Source organism: Protopterus annectens, chromosome 15.part0 (genome assembly GCF_019279795.1).
Source record: "Protopterus annectens isolate FY-2018-M chromosome 15.part0, PAN1.0, whole genome shotgun sequence".
NCBI lineage: Eukaryota > Metazoa > Chordata > Ceratodontiformes > Protopteridae > Protopterus > Protopterus annectens.
The window spans coordinates 488,839,265-488,865,309 of record NC_056749.1 but is presented as its reverse complement, the minus strand read 5'-3'; the positions used below and the strand labels follow the sequence as shown (position 1 = coordinate 488,865,309).

The following is a 26,045-nucleotide window of genomic DNA, read 5'->3' as shown; positions in this document are numbered from 1 at the left end:
GGCCCTGCAGCACTGCAGTGGCAAAGCCAGCTCTGGATTTAGAATAAAGAGGCAGGTGATAATGTTTGGTAAAGGTGTGCACTGAACTCTAAGTTGCAGCTTACAAGATATCTTTGGTAGGTACTCCTCTAAGTTAGGTTCATAGGTTGGTACTAGGCTATCGGCCCTAGGGCCCATACAAGCCTAGCCAAAAAATGTACCCTGGCTTTCGCCACCCAAGAAAATTATTTTCCTATGCCCCTGTCGAGCAGAGCCACAGAAGTGATCCCCGGGGTGAATTTCCCATTTCCCATCCAATCATCAAGATTGTTCTTGAAGAGTGCTAATGAGGAGCTCTGTTTGACATAGATAGGTAGTCTGTTCCAGAGTATGGGAAGTCTCAGGGACAGGAATCTATCCCTCCAGCATGTTCTGTTTATTGTGGTGACAAGGTTAAGGTCCCTAGAGCGTGTAGCTCGGAGGGATTGGGATTTCTTTAAGTGGAGCATGTCCAACAGCTCTGGGTCTGACATAGCTTTGTATGTTAGGCAGAGATCGCCTCTGAGTAGGCGATATGCGATGGAGTAAAGCTGTAGTTTTTTGAGACGGTCTGCATAGGGCATCTGTTTGAGGCCAGTAATCCTCTTTGTGAGGTATTTCTGTGGTGTTTCCAGTTGTTGTAGATGTCTTGTGAGGTACATACCAAAAGGGGCGTTGTACTCTATAATGGGTCTAGTGAGTTATGACTAGAGGGGAACAATGACCTCTTTTTTTCTGGATGAGAATCCTTTTGTGATGAGATGAGCCATGTAGAAGGATTGCCTGACCACTGTGGCGATGTGATTATCAAAGGAGAGACTATTGTCCACCTGTGTCCCAAGGTCTCATCACATTTTCGGCATTAAGTAGACTACCAGCTATGTAGTAGTTCATGGGTACAGAGTTTTTACCAAAGGGGATGACAATACACTTTTTGGCATTGAACTTCAAGCCATGGCTTTGACACCAGGAATCTGTCTCAGTGAGAAGTTGAGATCCCTCATGGAATGTGGCCTAATGTTGCTAGGTACAGTTTTCCCATGCTGTGTGTAGCAGAACCGGATACAGTGTCCTATCCACTTTGAAATGGTCTGCTTTGAAATAGCCTTTCCCTGTGATCCTGCAGCATATGCTACAAACAATTGCTCAGTTTTCCTGAAAGCTTTTGTTTTGTCCAAGTAGAAACGTAACTGTCTGTGTATGTCCAATGAATGCAGGAGTCTCTCCCCTTTATTCTGGGGATTTGGATAAAAAGTTGGCAAGTGAATAGTTTGGTTAAGAGCCACACTGGATACCACCTTTGGCATAAATGAAGGGTTTGTTCTTAGAGAAACCCTGTCTTGGTGAAAAATGATAAAAGGCTCCACTGACATTACTGCCTATAACTCTGAGACTCTTCGTGCTGAGGTTATTGCCAGAAGCAGAGCAGTTTTCCATGACACACATTTTAATTCTGCTGCATTTGCTGGCTCAAAAGGAGGTAAAGTTAGTTTTTCCAAGACAAAATTGAGGTCCCAAGTTGGTGTTGGTGCTCTCCGGGGCAGTCTTATGTTTTTTGTCCCTCTGAGGTACTGCTTTAGCAATGGATGAGAGAAAATAGAAGGATCTGTGTTGTAATGAGCCGAGATGGCAGAGGCGTGTATCTTAATGGATGAAAAGGATAGGCCTTTGTCCAGCATCTCAGTTAAATATTGTAATATCCGAGGAATATTTGGGACAAGAGGGTCAAAGCTTTGAGCCTGGTTTCACGCACAGAATCTCTTCCACTTTTCTGAATAGGATTTGCTGGTGCTAGGCCTCCTGGCCTCCAAAATGACATCCATAACAGCTTTAGAGAGAGGTGTTGTCTGCTTGACTAAGGAATCTGCCATGCAGCCAGGTTTAAGGTTTTGAGCTGGCTGTGCAGGATCGGATTGTTTTGTTGAGTCATAAGATGGGGAATTTGAGGTAAAATCCATGGTGGACCTTGAGCTAAGTTCTTCAAGATTGGGTACCAGTGCTGGCGTGGCCAGTCTGGGGCAATCAGGATCATTTTTGGCTTTTCTTGTCTGGCATTTAGGAGTACCTTTGAAAGGAGAGGCAGTGGTGGGAAGGCATACACTTGTAGACTTTTCTAGCTGAACGAGGGGGCATCCACTTTCCATGCTTGTGTGTGGTAAGTCCTTGTGCAGAATTTCTGTAGTTGGCAATTCATTGGGGAGGCAAAAGGATCTATGTCTGGGCTCCCCCATTTTTGTGTTATCATGCTGAATACTTGTGGATTTAATTTTGTGAGGATCCATGATGTTTCTGCTTAAGTCGTCTGCCAAAGTATTTTTCTTTCCTGGCAGGAATTGTACTTGCAGATGAACTTGATAGGTTAATGCTGTGTTCCACAAGGTCATGGCTTGTCTGCAGAGGGGATAAGAATGAGTGCCCCCTTGCTTGTTTATGTACCACATAACTGCGGTGTTGTCTGTCTTTAGTAATAGTTGTCCTGGATGCAGAAGGTCCTTGAAAGCTGTTAGGGCATTTTGTACAGCTAGCATCTCTTTTTGATTGATGTGAAGATGCATTTGGTCTGCACCCCACTTGCCGTGAATACATTTTCCTGCCATGTGTGCTCCCCAGGCGTAATCCGAGGCATCTGTTGTTAGTGTCTGCCTGGCTGTGGGTAGAGTGAAAGGCTGACCCTTGTTGAGGTGACAAGCCTGTGCCTACCATCGAAACTCCTGTTGTAGGCAGGGAATAAGTGGTATTACTGCTTCCAAACTGGGACAGTGTTGAGTCCAAACACTTTTTAGGTACCACTGTAATTTCCTCATATGCAGTCTGGCATATGGTATTAGTAGTATGCAGGATGCCATGAACCCCAAGGCCTGCAGAATTTTTCTTGCAGGGAGTTGGGTTTTTGTTGCCATCAATTGAAAATACTGAGTCAGTTGTCCTTGCTTGTCTGGCATGTGATAAGCCATCTGGGCCGTTGTATTTAAGCTGGCACCCAGGAATATCATCTCTTGTGACAGCAGTAGTTTTGACTTCTTTTTGTTTACTGTATACCCTAGGCAAATTAGCAATCTTTTTACAAATGCCAGATGCTTTAGAAGGATGTCCTTGCTCTCTGCTTGAATAAGGTAGTTGTCCAAGTATGGATATAGTTGAATTCCTTTTTGTCTGCAAAATGCAATTACTGGTGCCAGGCAATTTGTAAAGACCCTGGGAGCAGTAGATAAGCCAAAGGGCAGCACAGAGACTTGGTAATGCATTGTACCAGCTATAAATCTGAGGTATCTTCTGCAATTTTGTCTGATAGGGACATGCAGGTATGCCTCTTTGAGGTCCAAAGTAACAAGCCAAGCCTTCTTGCCCAGCATGGGAAGAAGCTGCTGAAGTGTCAACATTTTGAATTTCAGAACATCCAGGTAAGTATTTAGAGTAGAAAGGTCCAGTATGGGTCTCCAGGCGTTGTCCTTTCTGGGGACCAGGAAAAGTCTTGAGTAAAATCCTTGCCCTTGTTCCTGTTGTGGTACTTTTTGGATAGCTCTCATGTCCATGAGGGCTGCAATTTGTTTTTGTGCCTCTGCCCATTGATTTTGTGGCAGGTCTGGCATTCCTTTTAGCCTTGGTAAAGTGTGAATGTGGAACCTGTAACCTTGAGACACAATATTCAGAACCCATTTGTCTTGGGTGATTATATGCCAACTTTGTGAAAAAAGTGCTAGTTTCCCCCTAAGGGAGCTGCCAAAAGGTAAGTGCTTGGCATTTGAAGGGGGAAGTCATTGGGACTGTTTCCTATAAGGTTGTGACTTGTCTTCCCCTCCTTTTGGGGTTGAAGCACCCCACTGTCATGGTCTGTAAGAGCCCTGGGGTTGAGATCTGCCTCTTGGGCATCTGTATCTGCCTCTGTGGTCTGTCTGACACTGGAAAGGACCATTTTTTTGAAGGCCAATTTCTGCTAAATCGAGGTGGCTGTACCTGTAAGAAATCCTTCGCTGTTTGCATAGATTTTTGCCTTATCCTCCATTTTCTTTCATACCTCTTCTGCCTTAACACCAAATAAAATATCCTGCTGTAAAGGTGCATCCAATAATTTTGCCTTAACGTGATCAGGTAAACCTTGTTCTTTTAACCAAGCATGCCTTCGAATCACAGATCCTGTAACTGCTGCTCTACAGGAAGCCTCTAATGAATCAAAACCACATCGCAGAGTATGTTTTCCCACTTGTTCAGCTGCATGCAATAAATCCTGCATTTCCTTATAGTCAGGATGTTCTGAACTTGTAAGCATTTTCTGTTTTAACAGGGACATTAAATAGTTAGTATTTAAGCATGTGAAACTGGCAATTTAAAGCCCTCACTGCTAAAGTTGCAGAGGTGTAAACTTTCTTCCCCCATCTGTCTAATGCTCTAGAATCCCTGTCAGGGGGAACTGGATTTTTAGCCGTGGAAGCCTTTACCCCTTTGGGACCCTGGGAAATAGTTTCTGGGTCAGCAACAGGGTTTTTATAAAGAAATTTATGAGAGTCAGGGACTCTGTAGTACCTGTCGAGCTTGACTGGAGCAGGGGGCAAAGAATCAGGATTTAAACTGGATTCAGAGAACACATCATCCACCATATCTAACACTGGCGGAATAGCAAGGGGCCTGTGCTGAGGCAACAAAAGAAAATCTCTGAGCCTTTTCTTGGATTCTGAGTAATCCTGGCCCTCCCAGTGGAAATGCACCCTCATGGTATGTAAAGTTTCCCCAAAAGAGTAATCCTCAGGGGGAGAGGCTGAATGAACTGATTCTTCAGCATCAGAGTCCTCATAGGGGGATAGAGAGTATCCCTGGTCTGAAGAGGAATCAGAAGAAATGGAAACCTGGTCAGAGGAATCTTAGTCTGTATCCTGCCTAGGCCTTTTATCAGGAGGGGGATGGGAACCCCTGATCAGAGTAATTAAGTCTTCGGCCATTTTGAGCATCTGTTTTTTTAGGCATGGAGGCCTGTCCAGGTGAATGCTGTACTTGCTACTTTGTCTTAGACTTTGCTGTAGCTTTGATGGTAAGCTGTGAAGGTCTGGAAACACCCTCAGAAGCAGATTCCTGCTCAGCGGCTCCGGACCCATCTAAGGGGTTAGTTTCTGTAGGCCCAATATCTTGAGTATCCAGAGGCCTAGACATCTCCACGTGGGAGTCGGAGGCAGCCTGTGGCTCTGAGGTAGCGGGTGTCAGGGGCTGCAAAAGCGCCTCACTGAGAACGGCCTAGAAGAGGCTTCATCGTCAGTTTTGGGCCTCGGATGCCTGTCCTTATCCTTGTCTTTGCGTTTTCTGTGTATTCCGGTCGTCGGTTGTGCCGATGGCATAGTATAATTGAACCTTCGGCCAAAGTAATGGCGAGCAAAGTCAAACAGACGTTTAATAGTGCGGTCGTTAACTCTAGCACAAAACCAACTAGTGACGTCGTGGTCTGGGCCTAGGCATGGAATACAGTAAGAATGAAAATCCTTGAGGTATTTGCTTCCCACAAGAAATACAATTATTGACTTTTACTGACATCGGTCTGAGGCAAGAAAAAGATTCCCCAATGGGGTACTTAGCTTTATTGAAGACTTTGGTTCTGAAATTTGAATTGAAAATCTCAGGAGTCGGCCGACTGGCACTTGCGAACTGCTTTTGCTTCGGGCACCGCGCAGCAAGAAAGACTGAAGAAAATGGCGTCAGCTGCATCTTGTATACCCCTGGCACACTGACGTCAGGGAAGAAGCGACAGCAACCGACGCCGGACCAAGACTTTGGAACTCTGGCCGACTGCGGGACAGCCTGACGGCAGGATAACCCAAGTGTAATGACTGCAGCAGTGAAACACGATGAACATCTGATGGTGCATAGAGCCTGCCCTGAAGCATAGATATTTTCTGCATGACTCCCTTATGGGGATGTACAGATAAACTTCTTTTAAGTCTAGAGTGACTAACCAGGCATCCTCTGCCATCATAGGGAGAAACTGTTGCAGGGTAAGCATCTTGAATTTTGGAACCACCAGAAAGGTGTTGAGAATTGCTAGATCCAGGATTGGGCGCCAACAGCCATCTTTTCTGGGCACCAGGAAAAGTCTGGAGTAGAAACCTTGCCCCTTGTTCTACTGGAACAGGTTGAATAGCTCCGATAATGAGCTGGGAAAGTATTTGCATTTGAGCCTCTGCCCATTGGTTTGGAGGAAGGTCTGGAAACCCGGTTGGGGTTGGCAGTAAATGGAAGTAGAATCTGTACCTTAGGGATACAATGTTTAGGACCCATCGGTCTCCTGAGTAATGGACATCCAGTTTTTTGCAAGAAGGGCAAGTTTTCCACCTAGGGGCACAAGTAATTATGCAGGGCTGGGAAGGATAACTTAAAAGTCATTGTGAACTTTTTCCATAAGGGAGTGGCTTACAACTTCCTGTTTTTGAGGTGGAGCACTCCATTGTTTAGATCTATGCATACCCTGAGACTGTAGTCTGGTTGGCCCGTTTCCCCTGGGTTTGATCTGAGAAGGCCAGAAATGGTCTGGAAAGGACCCGTTTTTAGAAGGCCAATGCCTACTGAATCTAGGTGGCTGCACTTGTAAGAATTCTTTAACAGTTTGCATAGATTTAGCTTTTTCTTCCATCTTTAAGAGCCTCTTCTGCTCTGGTGCCAAACAAACAGTCCTTATTTAAAGGAGCGTCTAGTAATTTGGATTTGACATGATCTGGCAATGTTTGTTCCATCAGCCAAGCATGCCTTCTCAGTACTGACCCAGTGACTGCAGCCCTGCAAGATGCTTCTAGGGCATTAAAGGTACACTGCAAAGTATGCTTACTAACTTGGTTTGCAGAATGCATTAACCCTTGTAAATCTTTATTTTTTGCACAATCTGGAAGCAACACCATTTTTGTTTAATTAGTTCCATAATATGTTGCTGATACTTCAACATGCGAAACTGGCTATTCAATGCCCTGATGGCAAGAGTTGCAAAGGTATATACTTTCTTACCCCAACTGTCTAAAGCTCTGGAATCCTTGTCTGAAGGGGTAGGGTTTTTGGCTGTAGTAGCCTTAATACCTTTAGGTCCCTGGGAAGTAGTCTCTGGATCTGCAGTAGGATTCTTGAAGAGAAATTTGAGAGAATCAGGTACTCTGTAGTACCTGTCAGGTTTCCTAGGGGCTGGGGGTAAAGTGTCTGGAGTAAGACTGGATTCTATTAAGACATCATCTACAACATCCAGGACAGGGAGTATAGCCTGTGCTGAGGCAACTCTAAAAATTCTGAGTCTCTTTTTGGACTGAGGGTAGTCCTGGCATTCCCAGCAGAAATGCACTCAAAGTATGCAAGGTTTCACCAAAAGAAAAATCCTCTGGCAGGGAGGCAGAGGGAATGGATTCCTCTGCATCTGAATCCTCAGGTTGCTAAGGGCATGTCCTGATAATCAGAAGGGTCAGAGTCATCGGACTCCTGGTCTACAGAATCAGAATGAAACTCAATTCTTTGTCTCTCAGCAGGGGAAGGCTGGCTTCCCCTAATTAGAGTAATAAGGTCTTCAGCCATTTTAAACATTTGTTTTTGTGGCATGAGAGCTTGAGCATGCACTTTGGTCATCGGTTTTCCAGGCGTAGTGCGTACTCTGGGCCTAAAAAACTTGGTAGTTTTAGCTAAAAATGAAGTAGTCGGTTTAATTCGAACATCGGTGGGTCAGAATACACCCTCAGAAGCCGGTGCCTGCACAGTGGCTCTGGACCCATCCAAGGTAGAGACATCTACAGGTTCCATAATCGAAGCATCTCTCGGCATACCGGACTCCGAATGGGTCACAGCAGAAGTCTGCGAATCTGTAAAAGTGGGCATCAGGGGCTCCAAAGGCACCTCACTGAGTACTGGCAGACTGGCGACTAGCTTAACGAAAGCGTAGTCGGCAGTTTTGGACCTATGCGGTCTGTCTATCTTTACATTTTTTCAGAAGTTTGGTAGTTGGATGGCTTGTCAAAGCCATTTCGGAATACGGAGAACGAGAGCAAAATAATTTAGCGACAAAGATAGCTCAACAACAAATGGTTTGGGTCTTAAACAAGGCACAAAACTGACAGCGAGGGACATTGTGGTCTGGGCCGAAATAGGTAACGCATTAAGAATGAAAATCTCTCTGAGGTATTTGCTTTTCACAGGCAAAACAAATGTTAACTTTTTCTGACATCGGTTAGAGCAAGAAAAAAGGATCCCCAACAGGGTACTTGGCTTGAGAAGACTTTAGGATTGGAACTCGAAAAACAAAAATTTCAGGTAACGGCTGACCGGCACTTGCGAGCTGCTTCTGCTTTGGGATCCTCCTTGGCAAGAAAGACTTATGTAATGGTGTCGGCTGCCTGTTTTATACCCCTGATGACCTGACGTCATGGAAGAAGCGACAGCTTCCGACGCAGAAATCCTAAGACTCTGGTATTCGGGCCAACTGAGGGCTACCTGCAGGCAGACAACCCAAGTGTGATGACTGAAACAGTGAAACACGAAGAACATCTAAGACAGACAGAAAGAACAACCACTACAAGGGATACAGTTAGGCCTAACAAAGCGACAGCCAAAAGGTGCACCAAAGGGAATAAAACTATAACTATTTAACTATAATGCAATAAAAGGCACAACAATTTAAATACGATTGAATACTAAGCTATTATAAACTAGAACAGTATTACAGGAAATATGAGAAAATTTGTCAAAACTTAGCCATGGCCAAGATGAGCGCATCCAACCTTGTAAAGTGTCAAACGAGATCTGGGGAATTACACCACTGCATTGTGGGATACCTACTTGCCACGAGCTAAGTTTGAGACTTTCAGCTATGTATTCAGCCAAGTCAAAGCGGAGAATCCATCATTATAAGAATGAAGGTGAGAGAGGACAACAACATCTATAACTTCTAACTTTTTTTTTTCTTTAAGGGAAAGAGGAATGATGGAAGGGGAAGACCCTAAACTAAAAACGGCTAACTCCCCCAACCAAGGAGAACCTGTAACTTAAACGACTGATCCTGTAAAGGTAAAGAAGAGAAAGAAGAGAAAAAAGGAGCCCTTTAACTAAAACGCAGGGCTGAAAAGACAAGAACCCTCTACTATAAAAAGGGTTCACAAGGACAAAGAAAGCCTAAAGAAAAATGATGGCCACAAAAAACAGCAGTGGAAAGGTTTGACAAGGCGCTAACCTAAGGAGGAAAGTACAGTTTTGTACCTACCATAAATGTAGATGTTCGAGTGTATACACTGCTGCAGTCATTACAGTTGGGTTATCCTGCCGTCAGGCGGTTCCCCAGTCGGCCTGAGTTCCAAAGTCTTGGTCCGGCATCGGTTGCTGTCGCCTCCTCCCTGATGTCAGTGCGACACGGGTATATAAGAAACAGCAGACGCCTTTTTCTTCAGTTTTTCTTGCCCCAGATGTCAGGTGCCCCCAAATATGTAGGCAATTCAAATTGCTAATAAAACATACATAAGAAAAGCAAACAACTTTCAGCTACCAGCAAATACTCCCCTTAGGTAGTAAAGGGTAGAAGACATAGGTACGTACCAGCAAGTAAGAGGGGAAGGAGGGAGGGTAACCTGGACTGCAGCAGTGAATACACTCGAACATCTACATTTATGGTAGGTACAAAACTGTACTATGTTCATCGTGTTACACTGCTGCAGTCATTACACTTGGGTAGAATCCGAAAGCTGAGGTAGGGTGGCTGGTTCTATAAGGCATTAGTGGTGGCTATAAGGCCCTGCAGCACTGCAGTGGCGAAGCCAGCTCTGGATTTAGAGTATAGAGGCAGATGGTAATACTTGGTAAAGGTATGTACAGAACTCCAAGTTGCTGCTTCCATAATATCCTTGGTAGGTACTCCTCTGAGGTAGGCAGATGAAGTGGCTGTTGCCCTGGTGGAGTGAGATCTAATGCTGCTAGGTACAGGTTTCCCATGGTGTGTATAGCAGAAATGTATACAATGTCCTATCCATTTTGAAGTAGTTTGTTTTGAAATGGCTTTTCCCTGTGCTCCTGCAGCATATGCTACCAATAATTGCTCAGATTTTCTGAAAGCTTTGGTTTTGTCCAAGTAGAAGCGTAACTGCCTGTGAATGTCCAAGGAATGCAGTAGTCTCTCCCCTTTATTCTGTGGTTTTGGATAAAAAGTTGGCAAATGAATAGTTTGGTTTAGAGCCACACTGGATACCACCTTTGGCATAAACGTAGGGTTAGTTCTTAAAGACATCCTGTCCTGGTGGAAAATGAGGAAAGGTTCCACTGCCATTAGTGCCTGTAATTCTGAAACTTTTCGTACTGATGTTATTGCCAGGAGCAGAGCAGTTTTCCAAGAGATATATTTTAATTCTGCTGTGTTAGCTGGCTCAAAAGAAGGTAAAGTTAATTTTTCCAAAACAAAGTTGAGGTCCCAAGTTGGAGTAGGTGCTCTACGGGGCGGTCTTATGTTTTTAGCACCTCTGAGGTACTGTTTTAGCAAAGGATTAGAGAAAATTGGTGGATCCGTGTTGTAATGAGCAGAGATGGCAGAAGCATGGATCTTGATGGATGAGAAGGAGAGGCCTTTGTCCAGCATCTCAGTTAAATATTGTAGTATCTGAGGAATGTTTGGGACATGAGGGTCAAGGCTGTGAGTTTGGTTCCAGGCACAGAATCTCTTCCATTTATCCGAATAGGCTTTCCTCGTACTAGGCCTGCTGGCCTCCAGAATGACATTCATAACAGCTTTGGAGAGCGGCATTGCTTGCTTGACTAAGGAATCTTCCATGCAGTTAGGTTTAAGGTCTTTAGCTGGCTGTGTAGTATCTGATTGTTGTGCTGAGTCAGCAGATGTGGGATTTGAGGCAAAATCCAGGGTGGTCCTTGTGCTAAGCTCTTTAAGATTGGGAACCAGTGATGGCGTGGCCAGTCTGGTGCAATCAGGATCATCTTTGGCAATTCTTGCCGGGCTTTTATGAGTAACTTTGGCAGGAGAGGTAGTGGTGGGAAAGCGTATTCTTGTAGGTTTTTCCAGCTGAATGAGAGAGCATCCACTTTCCATGCTTGTGGATTGTAACTCCTTGTGCAGAATTTCTGTAGCTGGCAGTTCATTGGGGATGCAAACAGATCTATGTCCGGGATCCAGCATTTCTGTGTTATCATTCTGAATAGTTGTGGATTCAATTCCCATTCGTGAGGATCCATGATGTTTCTGCTCAAGTCATCTGCCAGAGTGTTTTTTTTAGAGCTGTGATCCACAAGGTCATGGCTTGCCTGCAGAGGGGTAGGTGCGAGTGCCCCCTTCTTTATGTACCGCATAACCATAGTGTTGTCTGTCTGTAGTAGTAGTTGTCCTGGATGCGGCAGGTCCTTGAAAGCTATAAGGGCATTTTGTACAGCTAACATCTCTTTTTGATTGATGTGAAGATGATTTTGTTCTGCGGGCCACTTGCCCTGAATACAGTTGCCTGCCATGTGTGCTCCCCAGGCATAATCCAATGCATCTGTTGTCAGTGTTTGCCTGGCTGTGGGTTGAGTAAAAGGCTGTCCCTTGTTGAGGTGACACGCTTGAGCCCACCACTGAAACTCCTGTTGAAGGAAAGGAATTAGTGGTATAACTGCTTCCAAACTTTGACAGTGTTGAGACCATACATTCTTTAGGTACCATTGTAGTTTCTTCATATGCAGTCTGGCATATGGAATTAGTAGTATGCAAGATGCCATCTAACCCAAGGCCTGCAGAAATTTTCTTGCAGGGAGTTGGGTCTTTGTTGCCATCAATTGAAAGTATTGAGTCAGTTGTCCTTGCTTGTCTGGCGTGAGATAAGCCATCTGGGCCGTTGTGTTCAAGCTGGCACCCAAGAATATTATCTCTTGTGAGGGCAGTAGTTTTGATTTCTTTTCGTTTACTGTGTACCCCAGGCAACTTAACTTTTATACAAATGCTAGATGCTTTAGAAGAAAGTCCTTGCTCTCTGCTTGCATCAGGCAGTCGTCCAGGTACGGATAAATTTGAATTCCTCTCTGTCTGCAAAACGCAATTACTGGTGCCAGGCACTTTGTGAAGACCCTGGGAGCAGTAGATAACCCAAAGGGCAGTGCAGAGAATTGACAGTGCATTGAACCAGCTATGAATCTGAGGTATCTTCTGCAGTTTTGTCTGATAGGGACATGCAGGTATGCCTCCTTGAGGTCCAATGTCACGAGCCAAGCTTTCTTGCCTGGCATGGGAAGAAGCTGCTGTAGTGTCAACATTTTGAATTTCGGAACATCCAGGTAAGTGTTTAGAGAAGAAAGATCCAGAATGGGCCTCCAGGCTTTATCCTTTCTGGGAACCAGAAAGAGTCTTGAGCAAAATCCTTGTCCTTGCTCCTGTGGGGGTACCTTTTGACTAGCTCTCATATCCATGAGTGCTGTAATTTGTTTTTGAGCCTCTGCCCATTGATTTGGTGGCAGATATGGCATTAATAGATTCTTACTAAGCTAACTGCCCTTGCGAGCCATTTTAAGCTTAGCCAATTATCCCTTGTGAGACTCAAACCCTGCACCTTGTGTTTGTAAGGCAAACACCTTAACCATTAGGCCACCCTCCCAACATTCCTTTTAACTTTGGCAGAGTGTGAAAGTGGAACCTGTAACCTTGAGATACAATGTTGAGAACCCATTTATCTTTGGTGATCATATGCCAATTGTGATAGAAAAGTGCCAGTTTTCCTCCCAAGGGGGCTGCCAAGAGAGAGTTGTTTGGCAGCTGTAGTGGGAAGTCATTGGGGCTGCTTTTTATATGGTTGGGGCCTGTCTTCCCCTTCTTTCTGGCCTGAAGCAACCCATTGTCGTGGCCTGTAAGGATCTTGTGGTTGACCTCTACCTCTTGGACGTCTGTATCTGCCCCTTTGAGGTCTGTCTGTAACTGGAAAGGACCAATTCTTAGTTGGCCAAATTCTGCTAAATCTAAGAGGCTGAACCTGTCAGAAATCCTTCACCGTTTGCATAGATTTTGCCTTATCCTCCATTTTCTTTAATACCTCTTCTGCCTTAACTCCAAATACCACATCCTGCTGCAAAGGTGCATCCAATAATTTTGCTTTAACATGATCTGGTAATGTATGTTCTTTTAACCAAGCATGTCTTCTAATGACAGAGCCTGTAACTGCTGCTCTACAGGAGGCCTCTAAAGAATCAAAACCACATTGCAAAGTATGTTTTCCCACCTGTTCAGCTGCATGCAATAAATCCTGCATTTCTTTAAAAGTACGAGGATCTGAATCTGGAAGCATTTTGTTTCAACTGAGACAGTAAAAACTGTTGATATTTTAGCATGTGAAACTGGCAATTTAAGGCTCTCATTGCTAAAGCTGCAGACGTATATACTTTCTTTCCCCATCTGTCTAATGCTCTGGAATCTCTGTCAGAGGGAACTGGATTCTTGGCTGATGAGGCCTTAACCCCTTTGGGTCCCTGAGAAATAGTTTCATGGTCAGCAACAGGGCTTTTGTACAGAAATTTGTGAGAGTCAGAGACTCTGTAGTATCTGTCAGGTTTAACTGGGGCTGGAGGTAAGGAATCAGGATTTAAGCTGGATTCAGTATACACATCATCCACAATATCTAACACTGGCGGAATATCAAGGGGTCTGTGTTGATTTAATAAAAGGAAGTCTCTGAGCCTTTTCTTGGATTCTGAGTAATCCTAGCCTTCCCAATGGAAATGCTCCCTCATGGTATGCAAAGTTTCCCCAAAGGAGTAGTCCTCAGGTGGAGAGGCTGATGGAATTGACTCCTTTAGCATCAGAATCCTCATAAGGTGTAAAGAATATCCTAGGTCTGAGGATGAATCAGAAGAGATGGACACCCGGTCGGATGAGTCATAGTCTGCATCCTGTCTAGGCCTTTTATCAGGAGGGGGATGGGACCCCCTGATCAGAGTGATTAGGTCTTCGGCCATTTTGAGCATTTGCTTCTTAGGCATAGAGGCCTGTGCTGGAGAATGCTGTATTTGTTTGATTTTAAAGGTGGTTTAGGCTTAGCAGAGGGTTTAATGTTTAACTGAGTAGGTCTGAAAACACCCTCTAAAGCTGGGGTAGCTCAGCTACTCCGGATCCCTCTGAAGGGTTAGTTTCGGTAGGCTGAATAATTTGTGCATCCGAAGGCCCAGCCATCTCCATGTGGGAGTCAGAGGCAGCCTGTGGTTCTACAGAAGCGGTCGTCAGGGGCTGCGAAGGCACCTCGCTGAAAACCGGAGAACCCTGTCACACTGACATCAGGGAGGAGGCGACAGCAACTGACGCCGGACCAAGACTTTGGAACTCAGGCCGACTGGGGAACCACCTGACGGCAGGATAACCCAAGTGTAATGACTGCAGCAATGTAACACGATGAACATCACTCTAACACAATCTTGTCTAAAAGTTAGAAATTAGCAAAAAAGAAGAAAAACAGACTGAGCCAGTATAAGCAATCTCGACACTGCAAGTAGCAATCAAGATCTGGGTAACTACCGCTAGACATGTTGAGATAGGGGCTAGCCTCAAGCCAGTAAAAGCTCTCAAGCTATAGTATATGGCTGAGTCAGTGCCGAAGATCGGCTGCGAACCCAAACAGCAAGAATGAAGGTGAGATAGGGACAACATAACATTGCAGGTTTTATAAAAAAAGATTTTACAATCATATTTAGATATGCTACCAATACATGTTCACTCCATATGAATTGCAGGAGGAGTAATTACAGGGCATATTGCAGGTGCTGCGAAGAGCACTAATGGCTGACATCAAAGAGTGAAACAATACTAATTTCATGAACTTTAATCATACTTTGAATTAGGAATGGGTTCCATTCCCGTCACGGTATTAGAAACCCAAAAGAGTATGAGAAATTAAAAAAGAGTGAAGATCTCTACATGATGACAGATCAACAGCTGCAGGAAAGATAAAAGGATTATGTTTCATCTTGCATATCACACTGACAAACTTACTGGCCACAACTATTTCTGCAAGTCTCATTAGGCAAGGCTTCTTTACAGAAGGGGTTTTCGGGTTGGGGGACTTGGACTATGTTCATAATCACAAATCATGGTAGCAGTTCAGATGCACAAGACTAGTGCTATATACTGTATATATATATACTGCATTACTAACAACCAACAATCTTGAATCCTGATACTAATTTAGTATTACTTATATAAAAGGGATTTCTGAGGTGCATAGACAGGAGTCATCAGTTCAGCTGTAGAAGGAATGTGCAGTGTTACCCTACAAGTATGGATTCTACAGATAAGCGTTTCAAGTAACACTTTTTGCAAACTGAAATCTCAGCTGCAGGAATGCTACAGAAAGAATGTTTCCTCATGTACTTACTCAAGTTTCTAGTAAATTAAGAGCTCATTTATGGTCTAGAGGACAACTGCAGTAAAACTAAAGACTATGCAATGATATTTTTGTGCAATATTATACATGGTAAAAGAAACTCGTATGTAAGTAACCCACAACTTACACATCTGTGTCTGCCCATAACAGAATACTTTTCAAATAAAAAATGGTAGTGTTTTAAATACAACAATCTCCACAGCAGAGTACACCGCATGGTGGAACTTGCATGACTTGGTGCTCAATTTCCCAATTTCCCTATCCTGGACATTTTTGGAACTTTATATTGGTACCCTCCAAAAGACTTCAGTTATCTACCGAACAACCACCACCTTAACAAACATGCTAAATCAGGACATTGCTGTTTGTGAAAAAGCTGAGAAAATTTCAGTTTATTTTAATCAGTTACATTAAACACCATACTGTAATGAGTAATAGAATAGTGAATTTTATTACAGAAATGCCTCATATGGGTCAACCATCTCGTGAAGCACCCAATCAGGTTCATTTGGTAATAAAGTTAAACCGTAAAACAATTTCTAAATTACAGCCGTTTGTGTAGTGGTTATTTTAGTTTCAAAAGTAAGCTTAGTGTGTAACTGAATACAGTGCCCACATTTTCGGTTTACCTCTTTTTTTTAACATTGTTTTGGAAGGATAACTTACTATCATTGGTAACACCAAGATACTAACAAGTGTGCACATTTTCAGGGGCCCTGATACACCCAATGATATACAAGAGGTATCAGTACTATTTTGTTAAAGTAGTCACAAACAGATTAACTTACACTTTATGCTCACAATCTAACTACTGAAAGAGATAATCTGTATGCTTCCTGATCGGAGGGAGGAGACCTGCATATTTGAGGGGCACTTCTCCAGCATTTCAACACACCCTAGTGGTAAATAAAAGAAAAATGAAAAATGGTCTCTGTACTAAACCCTGGGGAACATTCATCTTCAGCCAGCAAAGGAATACAGCCACTCGTCTGCTACATACAAAACTCAGCATGGTTTAGTATGTAGTTATAAAAAAACAGCCAGCTGTGCTATCCTCAATGCCCCTTTACTTTTAGTCATGCCACAACTTGTAAAAGATTCAAGTCTAATGGTTTTCAGAGATTTGGAAATGTGGCTGCAGCACTGTTTCCTCTGCCAAGATTAGATGTGACAGAAGCTGGCTCCATGGCATAAACAAATGAAGCCTTGACAAACCAACTGACGGGGCTTCGATTAATAGCCTGTGTATTGGAGGATAGAAAGAAGGTGCCACCTTGAAAGAGACAGGCATGAAGAGTCAATGTCTCATCTCATATTGGAGGGGGGGGGGGACTGAGTGCTACATGGGTCTCCTATTAATGCATCCCCAATAAAGAAATCAAATGTCATTATGGAAGTATCGAATAGAGAAAACTACGAAACAAGACAAGAACTGTCACTGATGTGATAAAAGGAACAAAGAGGATCAAAATAGATCAGAATCTGCTGTACACTACTGCAAATAATAAACTAAAGATATCAGCACAGGCAGAAAAACTTACAAGATATGCAGACAAACACAAAGGAAAAGTACAAAATAAGCAATTCATTGATGGTCCAAAAAACAGAGAATTGGGAAACAAGGCAAAAGGAATATAAACACCACCGAAAATTGAAGAAATAAGAATTTTTGGAGAAACACCCAATAAGACTCTGCGGAACAAAAAAGTTGAATAGATAGAAAAAGTTAAACAGTAAGAAGTTCAAACATACAGGATATGAAATGGGATGAAGTAACGGCCAGAGAAACTGAAAGAAAATTAAGAAAAGCTCCTAAATGGAAACCCTAGGCTTAGATGCAGTCCCTAACTTCTGATTAAAAGTACTGATATCTTTACACAAAATATTTAGGCTTGAGTAAGAACTATTTATATATGCATCCCAAATGGACACCAACCTGGTAAACAAAAGGAAAATGATGCTCCTTAAAGAGTGAGGCTACAAGCTATACTAAAAACTACAGACCAATAATTTGCCTTCTGATGATGTATAACCTATACACTGGAACTAATGCTGATAGTTTATAGTCATTTAGAAGAAAACAATCATGACAATCAAACAAAAAAAAAAACACAATGGAGAATTATAAAAAGGGAAAGATTAAAAGAACGGCACGGATAGACTAAACAAAAGCATTTGAATGCATCCCAGATTCATGGATAAAGGAGTGCTCAAAAATGTATAAAAGATACTCTACACTGATAACATTACAGTGGCCAAGAAACCACCACTACAGCTAAGCCATAATCAAAGAAATTATCCCAGGAACAAAACTTCAGAGGGGAATACTCCAGGGTAACTCTGTCACCTCTGCACTTTTGTCTTGCCCTTAACCCACAAAGTTGTCTACTTTACAGATTAGGTCATGGTTACAGTTAGCTTCCCAGAAAACAAGAAAGTGAGACTTCTCATCTTTTTTGAGGATGATTTAAAACGGTCTAGCTCATCAGATGATGAACTGAAAGCACAAGTGCAAGTAGTCAAAACATTCTCAGATGATATAAGAATGTTATTTGGTCTTGATCAATGTGCAAAAGCAACCTTTAAACCAGGAAAGCTGTAGCACCAACAAAATATCAGTCTGACAGGAATGTGATATGAAGGAACTTGCGTAGGAGGGAGTGTTTAAATATTTTGGAATTGATGAAAGATGGACAATAAAAATGAACAAATGTGAGTAAAGTTTAGTAAGGAAAATTTCAGAAGACGAAAATTAATACTGAAAACACCCCTGACATCTAAGAACAAAGTCCAAGCTATAAATCAAGTTGCTCTTCCTGTTCTTACAGTTTTGGGGCAACTGGCCCCAAAAGGTAATGGATTAGACAGACAGGTAAGCAAGAAAAATGCTTCACACTTACCAAATGATTTATAAAAATCAGTGTATATCAAGATTATATATTCCATGTTCTGTAGGAGGTAGTGAAATAGATTACAAGTATAGATTTGCAATCACAGGACTGCATACATATCTGCTTAACCTCACAAGACCCAAACACAGTGAAAGTTTTAAACCATGAGGAGAACAAGTCTAGGATGACTTCCCTACTTAGCTTAGCAGAAGCATATTATTGTCAAGTGGGAATGGAAATCAAATCATAAATAGATAAAAATCAGGCAGCAACAGAATACACCAAAAAATAAAAGAAAGAATACAAGGTGTACATAAAACTCTTGAAACAACTTCCTGTAAATCAGGATGTGACATGGAAATGGTTAAGAAGAGGCGACTTTAAACAAAAAGACAAAGGGTTAATATTGGCGGCCCAGGTAGTGGACTACGTACACGGTTTACAAATTCCAATGAACATGTTAAACAAATGCAGGTTTTGTAAAACAGAATTGGAAACAGTTGCACATCTTGTTGCTGGGTGCGATACACTAACTGAAAGGCATAATAATGGGGAAAGACTGTACCACTGGGGATTATGCAAACATTACAATATTGAAGTTACTGAGAAGCACTGGAAACACAAACCACAAACCATTATAGAAAATTACGTTTTTATGACACAGGACAACCCATTACCAAGAGTTCAAAAAACAGATGTGAGAAAAACAGATTTGCTCCATGAAAAGAAGACAAAAGTAGCACTGATCATTGAAATCGCTACACCCAGTGATTACAGCGTCTTGCGTACAGAGATAGACACAAAGTCATAAAATACCAGGATTTGAAGGCAGGAACCAGGGCAATGTGGAAGGAGGATACCCAGACAGTTCCAATACCAGCAGCAGCAATGGGTCTCAAAAAAAAAAAAAGAAGAATCTACAGTCGTATTTAGATATGCTGTTGATACGTTTAACTCCATATGAATTGCACAAGTCGTCAATTCTGGGCACATTGCAGGTGCTGCAAAGAGCACTTTTGGCTAACAGCAAAGATTGAAACAATACCAATTTCATGAACTTTAATCACACTTTGATTTGGGAATGCGGTCGATCTGTGACAGGAAGCTCTAACAGCCGTGAAAGAATGAAGACGGATCAAATGATCACTGGAGACATCCACAAATTGGGAAATTACAGTAAACACTTTACTAGGTTGATTCGAGGAACTTTTACCAAAAAACAATCACAGAAAATAAGTGGTGCAGCTATAATCCAGGATATCAAAAGAGAGGGGGAAAATAAAACAGCAGCTGGATGGAAAAGCTTACCATCTGTTGAACAGATGACACTGGAGCTGGATTCCATGTTGTTGAGGTGCTAGTTTTAGACTGCCAGTTTGTCCCACCAGTAAGCTTCTTTTCTAAAGGTTGACTCCACTGCATGTCGGACCTTAAAATGCAACATATGATCTGAATTATCTTTTAAACATTTCAAAGCAAGACAAACACATTATGCAAATGACAAACCACAACAGCACTAGATGTTTCCAACTATAAGGCTAAAACAAATTAGATGAAATACTCCTAAAACCTGAAAGGTAAATACTGTCACAATATATATGACAACCTTAGCAGAAAGAATAATAGCAATTTAAGGTTTAAACAGATACCTACAAGAAGGAATAAAGTATTACACAACTCAAATTTAGTAATAATCTTCCCTTAATTTCAAAAGGAATATCTAAACTAACCTCCCCTCTCTCAACTACAGAGTAAGATCTGCTTTCCAGAAAATGCTGCAATAAACAAGGAAGAGTCCACATGTTGTTGTATCTTTCGGCTTTTCCCGGTTAGGGGTCACCCCAGCGGAACTCCGGTCTGCTAATGATTGGCAGTAGATTTTTACGTACCGAGTTGCCAGCTCTGACGCACAACCTTCAACGCAGGTACACCCATTCAAGCATGTCTCCACACAGAAGACGCTTTAGCTGAGAACCGAACAGGACAACGTCTTACTGTGAGGAGACAATGCTACCGCAGCACCACCACATGCAAGTTTTAAATTGTCCATTGCCTGTTTGAGTACAGAACTTCACCTTCTGGTAGTCATTTCACTTCTACCTGGTCACAATGTCTGCAGTAATACTACATCATACTACCATCTGTAGACAGAAAGACACTACCACCACCTGTAAATCATAATAAAAGTCCCTTTCAAATGCTCAAAGAAAAAACAGAAAAAAACCTTGCCAGGTGTCATGATCTCATGAATTTCTGGCATGGTGGTGGTGGTGGTGGTTGTTTGTCTTTCAGCTTTTCCCGGTTAGGGGTCGCCACAGCAGAACTCCGGTCCACTAATGATTGGCAGTAGATTTTCATGAACGACGAGGTGCCAGCTCGACGTTTAACCTTCAACGAAGGAATGCCCATTTACTGGTATTGAGTTGCACTGTGGTTCTGCATGGCAGACAGGTTTTATACTTCAACAGGATGAAAAAAGACAAAAGAACCAGTGCTCAACCACCTGTTATGAATGTACCCGAAGTTTTGTCAAAAAAGTGAAATGCTATAATTACAAGCAACTCAGTTACTCCGAAACAAAGGCTGCTTCCAAAGCAGGACCACTGACTGCTAAAACTAAGGCAAGTGGCTGCCTACTCTGCGCTACATACAACAGAGGAGGATTAGTTTCTTGCAAAATTTCTATGGTTAAAGTTAAAGGACATAATTAAGTTCAACTGCAAACGTGGAGTACAGGTCAGGCATTTCAGAAAACTCCTGAGTGTTGTGTGTGGAATCAGGGCATGGCAAATAAAAAACAAAACATGCATAGAAGAAGAAAATCTGCAAAACTCAGATTAACAGTCTAATATGACTTAACCAGAGAATAGGTTCATAGGTTACTACTAAGCTAACTGCCCTTGCCGGCCATTTTAAGCCTAGCCAATTATTCCATGTGAGAATCAAACCCTGCACCTTGTGTCTATATAAGGTAAACAATAACCATTAGGCCACCATCCCAACCCAACTTAATGTTTATGTGGTTATGGAACAAAAGGCTATGTGCTGCCAACCAAATCTGAGTACTACACCTTCCAGGGCTAATACACAGAAGCAGGTCATTGGGTATTTTTTCCAGGCAGATCATCTCTGCCAATGGGCTGTAGACAATCTGTGCTGTGCATTGTTAAAACTACTCCATCCACAGATATAAAACATGTGCACTTGAAGCTGGTTTATCAAGCCAATGCCTTCTCGTAGAAATGACCCCGTTTTTTTTTTTAGCTTCAATTACTTTCTTCCAAAACACGTCACTTAGGAAGAGGTAAATTATCATCTCATACTGAGTACTTGATGAGAATCTATGCATTAAAAGCTAGGAAGGTCTTCTGTGATACATTTTCTAAAGTAAAACAAATTTCTAACTGTAATAATTTTCATTATTGTCATTTGTCTCCTTTTCGCCAAAAGTCATCACTTTTAGGCGGGATTAAGACGGATAGTGCTAAAATTTTAGTCGAAATCAGGCCAAATTGACAGGTATGGTTGTAGAGCAAATTACTCCAGAGTTTTTTGGCTGCTGAAGAAAGCAGCTTCAGCGGGCCCCATGGAAATGTTGGTCTGTTAGTGATCCTTCAAGGCTGTGCAGGTAAATCACCTTTTGGGGACTACCTTTCACTACATACATTTTTCTGAAGAAAAATTCTATTTATTGTTTTTTTTTTCTGAGAAATTTTGACTGGGTACAAACCCCTTTTCATTGGAGGCCCAGGGACAAAGGCTCCACATAAAGTTACAAGGACCGAGTACATATACAAATGAAAAATACAAAACAGAGTAAAGTATAAATGATACTAAAAACACACTGTAAATGGATGTATAATGACTGAGTAATAACTAACAAAATTGGTTAACATGAAATATATGACATTTAAGCCACAAGTAAAACAATGGATATGTCAAGGATCTAAGAAAGTGATTTAGATTAGTGTAGCATGTTTGGAATCAAAACAAATTTGATCAAAAGAGACCAGAAGCTTAGACAGGGACTATATGGTTGTTAAATAGAGTGGGAAATTATTTGGAGAAGACACAGCAAAGACAGACAGATAACGATGAGGGATGGAGAACGATTGGGAAGGTAGGAGAGGAAAGAAAAGAGGCAGGAAAAGGTAACTTGGAAGTGAGTGGTAATAGCAGTGACAGTAACTCTCCCTTGGAAGAAAAAAAAAAAAGTTATGTTCTTACCGTAACCTTCCATGTGTGTTGTCCATCTCGTCCTTTATTCTTACTGATGGGGTTGAATCAGATCAGTCTCGGCTTTACATAAGCTTGAGGTCCTCAGCCAAGCTCGTGGGCATTTCTCACTACCGACAATGCAACTGTTCTATAACCTCAGATCTTGTTTGCCCTCCATCAGTGATTAAAAGTATACCTAGTCAAGAAAATGTAAGATAAACACCTTACACAAGACATACCTCAGAGGCTGTAGAGTCCCATAAAAATCCAATTAGAGCTGCTTGGTCTGCCAGGAGTGGGAATGGTGTGTGGGTTGTGAGAATAAAGGATGAGATGGACAACACACATGGAATGTTATGGTAAGAAAATAACTTTTTATGTGTTATCAATCTCATCTTTATTCTCACTGATGGGACCACGTTCCTAGCTGCTCATGGGACAGTATTCCTCAGAACCATAGAACCAAAGGATGCTCTACTCCTAGAGGTCAAATCCAATTTTTAATGAGTGATAAAGGTATGTGGTTCAGCCCATGGAGTGGCACCACAAAAGTAATCTCACTTGGAAAGTTGTTGAAGTGGCTGACCTGGTAGAATGAGCCTTGAAACGATTTGGAATGGTCTTGTGATTAGAGTTGTATATGAAATATATACACTGTAATAGCCAATTGAATAGTGTTACTTTAGAAACTGGTTGACCTTTCCTAATGTCTGAATACGAGATAAGAGCTGATCTGACTTTCTGAATTGTGATGTCCTGTGCAAATAGAAACATAACTGTCTATGGCCATCTAAAAGGTGGAGAGAGTACTTTCCTTTGTTTTGAAAGTTCGGAAAGAACAGTGGTAATTCAATAGACTGACTGAGGTTTATTTCCAAAACAACTTTAAGTAAAAAGGAAGGGTTCATTCTCAGAGAAACTCTGCCTTTATGAAAAATTATGTATGGATGTTTGGACGATAGGACCTGTAGCTTGGAAACTCTTCTTGCTGAAGTTATAGCTACTAAAAAAAAAGAGTCTTCCATAAGAATTTCAAATCGGATGTAGGAGAAGGTTCGAAAGGTGGGTAAACAAGCTTTAACAATACATACTCAAATCCCAAGGTGGAACAGGGCTCCTGTAAGGAGGGCGGATTAAGGAAGTACCTTTGAGGAATTATTTACAAAGGTTGTGTGAAATTATAGCAGTACCACTGTCTTCTATGTGAAAATTAGAGATGACTGCTTGTTGTATCCTAATAGTAGCTGCAGCAGCTCCCTCATAGAATAATTTGGCTAAAAATTCCAGAATAGAATGTAAAGGAGCTGTGAAGAGATCTATGTTATTAAGATTAGGCCAGGCCACAAATCTTTGACATTTACTTTTGTACAGTTTTTTAGTAGAGTTCTTGTGCGAGGAAAGTAAATGTGTTTTACTGGAAAAGAAAGTAGAGGAAACCTGACTATCATGGGAAGCAGAGCAGCCAAGCTTGTCAGTTGGAGACTGTGTAAGCTGGGACGAAGTTCTCCTGACAGATGTGTCAGTAGATCTGGAACTGTGTCCAGGATCCATGATCTCTTGTGTACATGAGGCCAGATAAAGGGAGACAACATCTGTAGAGGCCAATAGGGGGCAATTAGGATTACTGTGGTCTCCAGCATGCTTGCTTTCTCTAGGAATTTGAGAATCAGCGGTATTGGTGGGAAAGCATAAAGACGTCCAGGGGGCCAATCTTGAACAAGTGCATCTCTTGGTGACTCCCCCACCAGGGGGGATCAGGGCAAAGTAGTTGCTGTATCTGGCATTGATGGGTGATGCAGAGAGATTGCACAAAGGCTGGCTCTATTTGCGGAAGATCTTCTACGTCACTTTCTAACAGAGGGACCACTCGTGGCCAAAGAATGGCTCGGCTCAGTTTGTCTGCAATCATGTTGGATTTCCCCGGAATATGCACTGCTATGAGAAAGCGGTTGGAGGTCTCTGCCCATAGCCAGATCCTCAGAGCTTCTCGACATAAGGGGTATGAATTGGTTCCCCCTTGTTTGTTTATATACCAGACCAGAGACATGTTGTCAGAATGAACTGCTATTGTATCTAGAGGAAGAGAGTTCTGAAACGCCTGCAACGCGAGGAGCACCACCTCTCATCTCTAGAACATTTATGTGCAAATGGGCCTTGTGTTCTTGCCAAGTGCCTTGGACTGTGTTCCCCAGATAATGCCCTCCCACCTTACCTGGGACGCATCCGTGGTCACTGTAGCTTGGGGATGAGAGGGGAGAAAGGGACGGCCTTGAGAGACTAAGGAAGAGTTGAGCCACCACTGAAGGTCCCTTTTGCAAGAGTTGGTATGATTTTGTGCGACACGGGAAGATCTCGCAAGGGCCATTGTGTCAAAAGTAGCCACTGAAGGATTCTCGCATGCTGACTAGCTAGTGGTATTACAACTGAGGCAGCAATTTTGCCTAAAACCTGTAGAACTAATTTGGCAGAAACCTTGTCCTTGTTGATCAGCCTCCTTGCATGATGCCGAAGATAGTGTACTCTTTCTTTTGGAAGATTTGCTGACATAATTACTGTGCTTATTTAAGCTCCTACGAAAATCAAGGACTGACATGGCTCTAGAGCAAATTTTTCGTAATTTATCGTGATTCCAAGGGATGAACAAATTTGAAGGGAGTAGCCCCTGGCTTTCAGAACAAGTTGCCTGGTCGGAGCAGAGATGAGCTAGTCAATCAGATATGGAAACAGAGAATACTTTGCATCTCAGGTGAGTTGCTACTACTGCCATGCATTTGGTGAACACGCTGGGGGCTAAAGTGAGATCAAAGGGCAGAGCTCGAAACTGGAAGTGACTGGCTCATAGCCAGAAGCGTAAAAGCCTTCTGGATCGCCTGCTCATTAAAATGTGGTAGCAAGCATCCTTAAGGTCTATTGAACACATCCAACTGTCTTTTCCCAGGAGTGGAAGTATGGACTGCAGTGTTACTATCCGGAACATGCTCATTTTTACAGACCTGTTTAGAACACTGAGATCCAAGATGGGTCTCCAATCCCCTGTTTTCTTTGGAACTAAAAAGAACCTTGAGTAAGTTCCAGATCCTCTTTGGTCTGCGGGGGACTTGCTGGATGACTTTTTTGTTTAGCAACTTTTGAATTTCTAAGGTTGCCTGTTCCTTTGGACTGGGTGGAACGTTCAGAACTAAGGTGTTTATAGGAGAAGTATAAGCAAAGAGAATAACATATACCCTGGATATTATATTCTGCACCCATCTGTCATTTGTGATGCTTTGCCAAGTTTCTAGGTGCAGAGACAAACTACCCCAACCACCTCCAGAGGCAAGCAACTGGGCACTCCTTTGGGAGCGCTGATAGGGCCCCTTCAAAGAAAGACTCTCTGGAGCCCTGGTTTTGTGGATTTTCTCTGTGGCGAGGTCTGCGACTACCATTACTGTTCCAGCGTCTGGGGGAACTCTCGCCTTGTGCATCATGGAAAGACCTGTGGTATCTTCTGAACCACATTTTCCCATGACGCCGCTGACCCTTTGGAAAACGTCTGGTGGGCGCAGAAAAACATACTCCAATGGCAGACAATGACTTGCCTTCTTGTTCACAC

At 42.5% G+C, this 26,045-nt stretch overlaps 1 protein-coding gene across 2 annotated transcripts in view; it reads right to left on the bottom strand.

Moving 5' to 3' along the window:
- The window catches only part of LOC122789778 (phosphatidylinositol-binding clathrin assembly protein-like), a 2,259,505-nt gene that overhangs the window by 265,698 nt on the left and 1,967,762 nt on the right, over positions 1-26,045 (bottom strand). For both annotated transcript variants that reach the window (XM_044057218.1, XM_044057217.1), the window contains one exon: positions 19,544-19,664. In XM_044057218.1, coding sequence (XP_043913153.1) covers positions 19,544-19,664 — 121 coding nt within the window. The remainder of the gene's footprint in view (positions 1-19,543; positions 19,665-26,045) is intronic.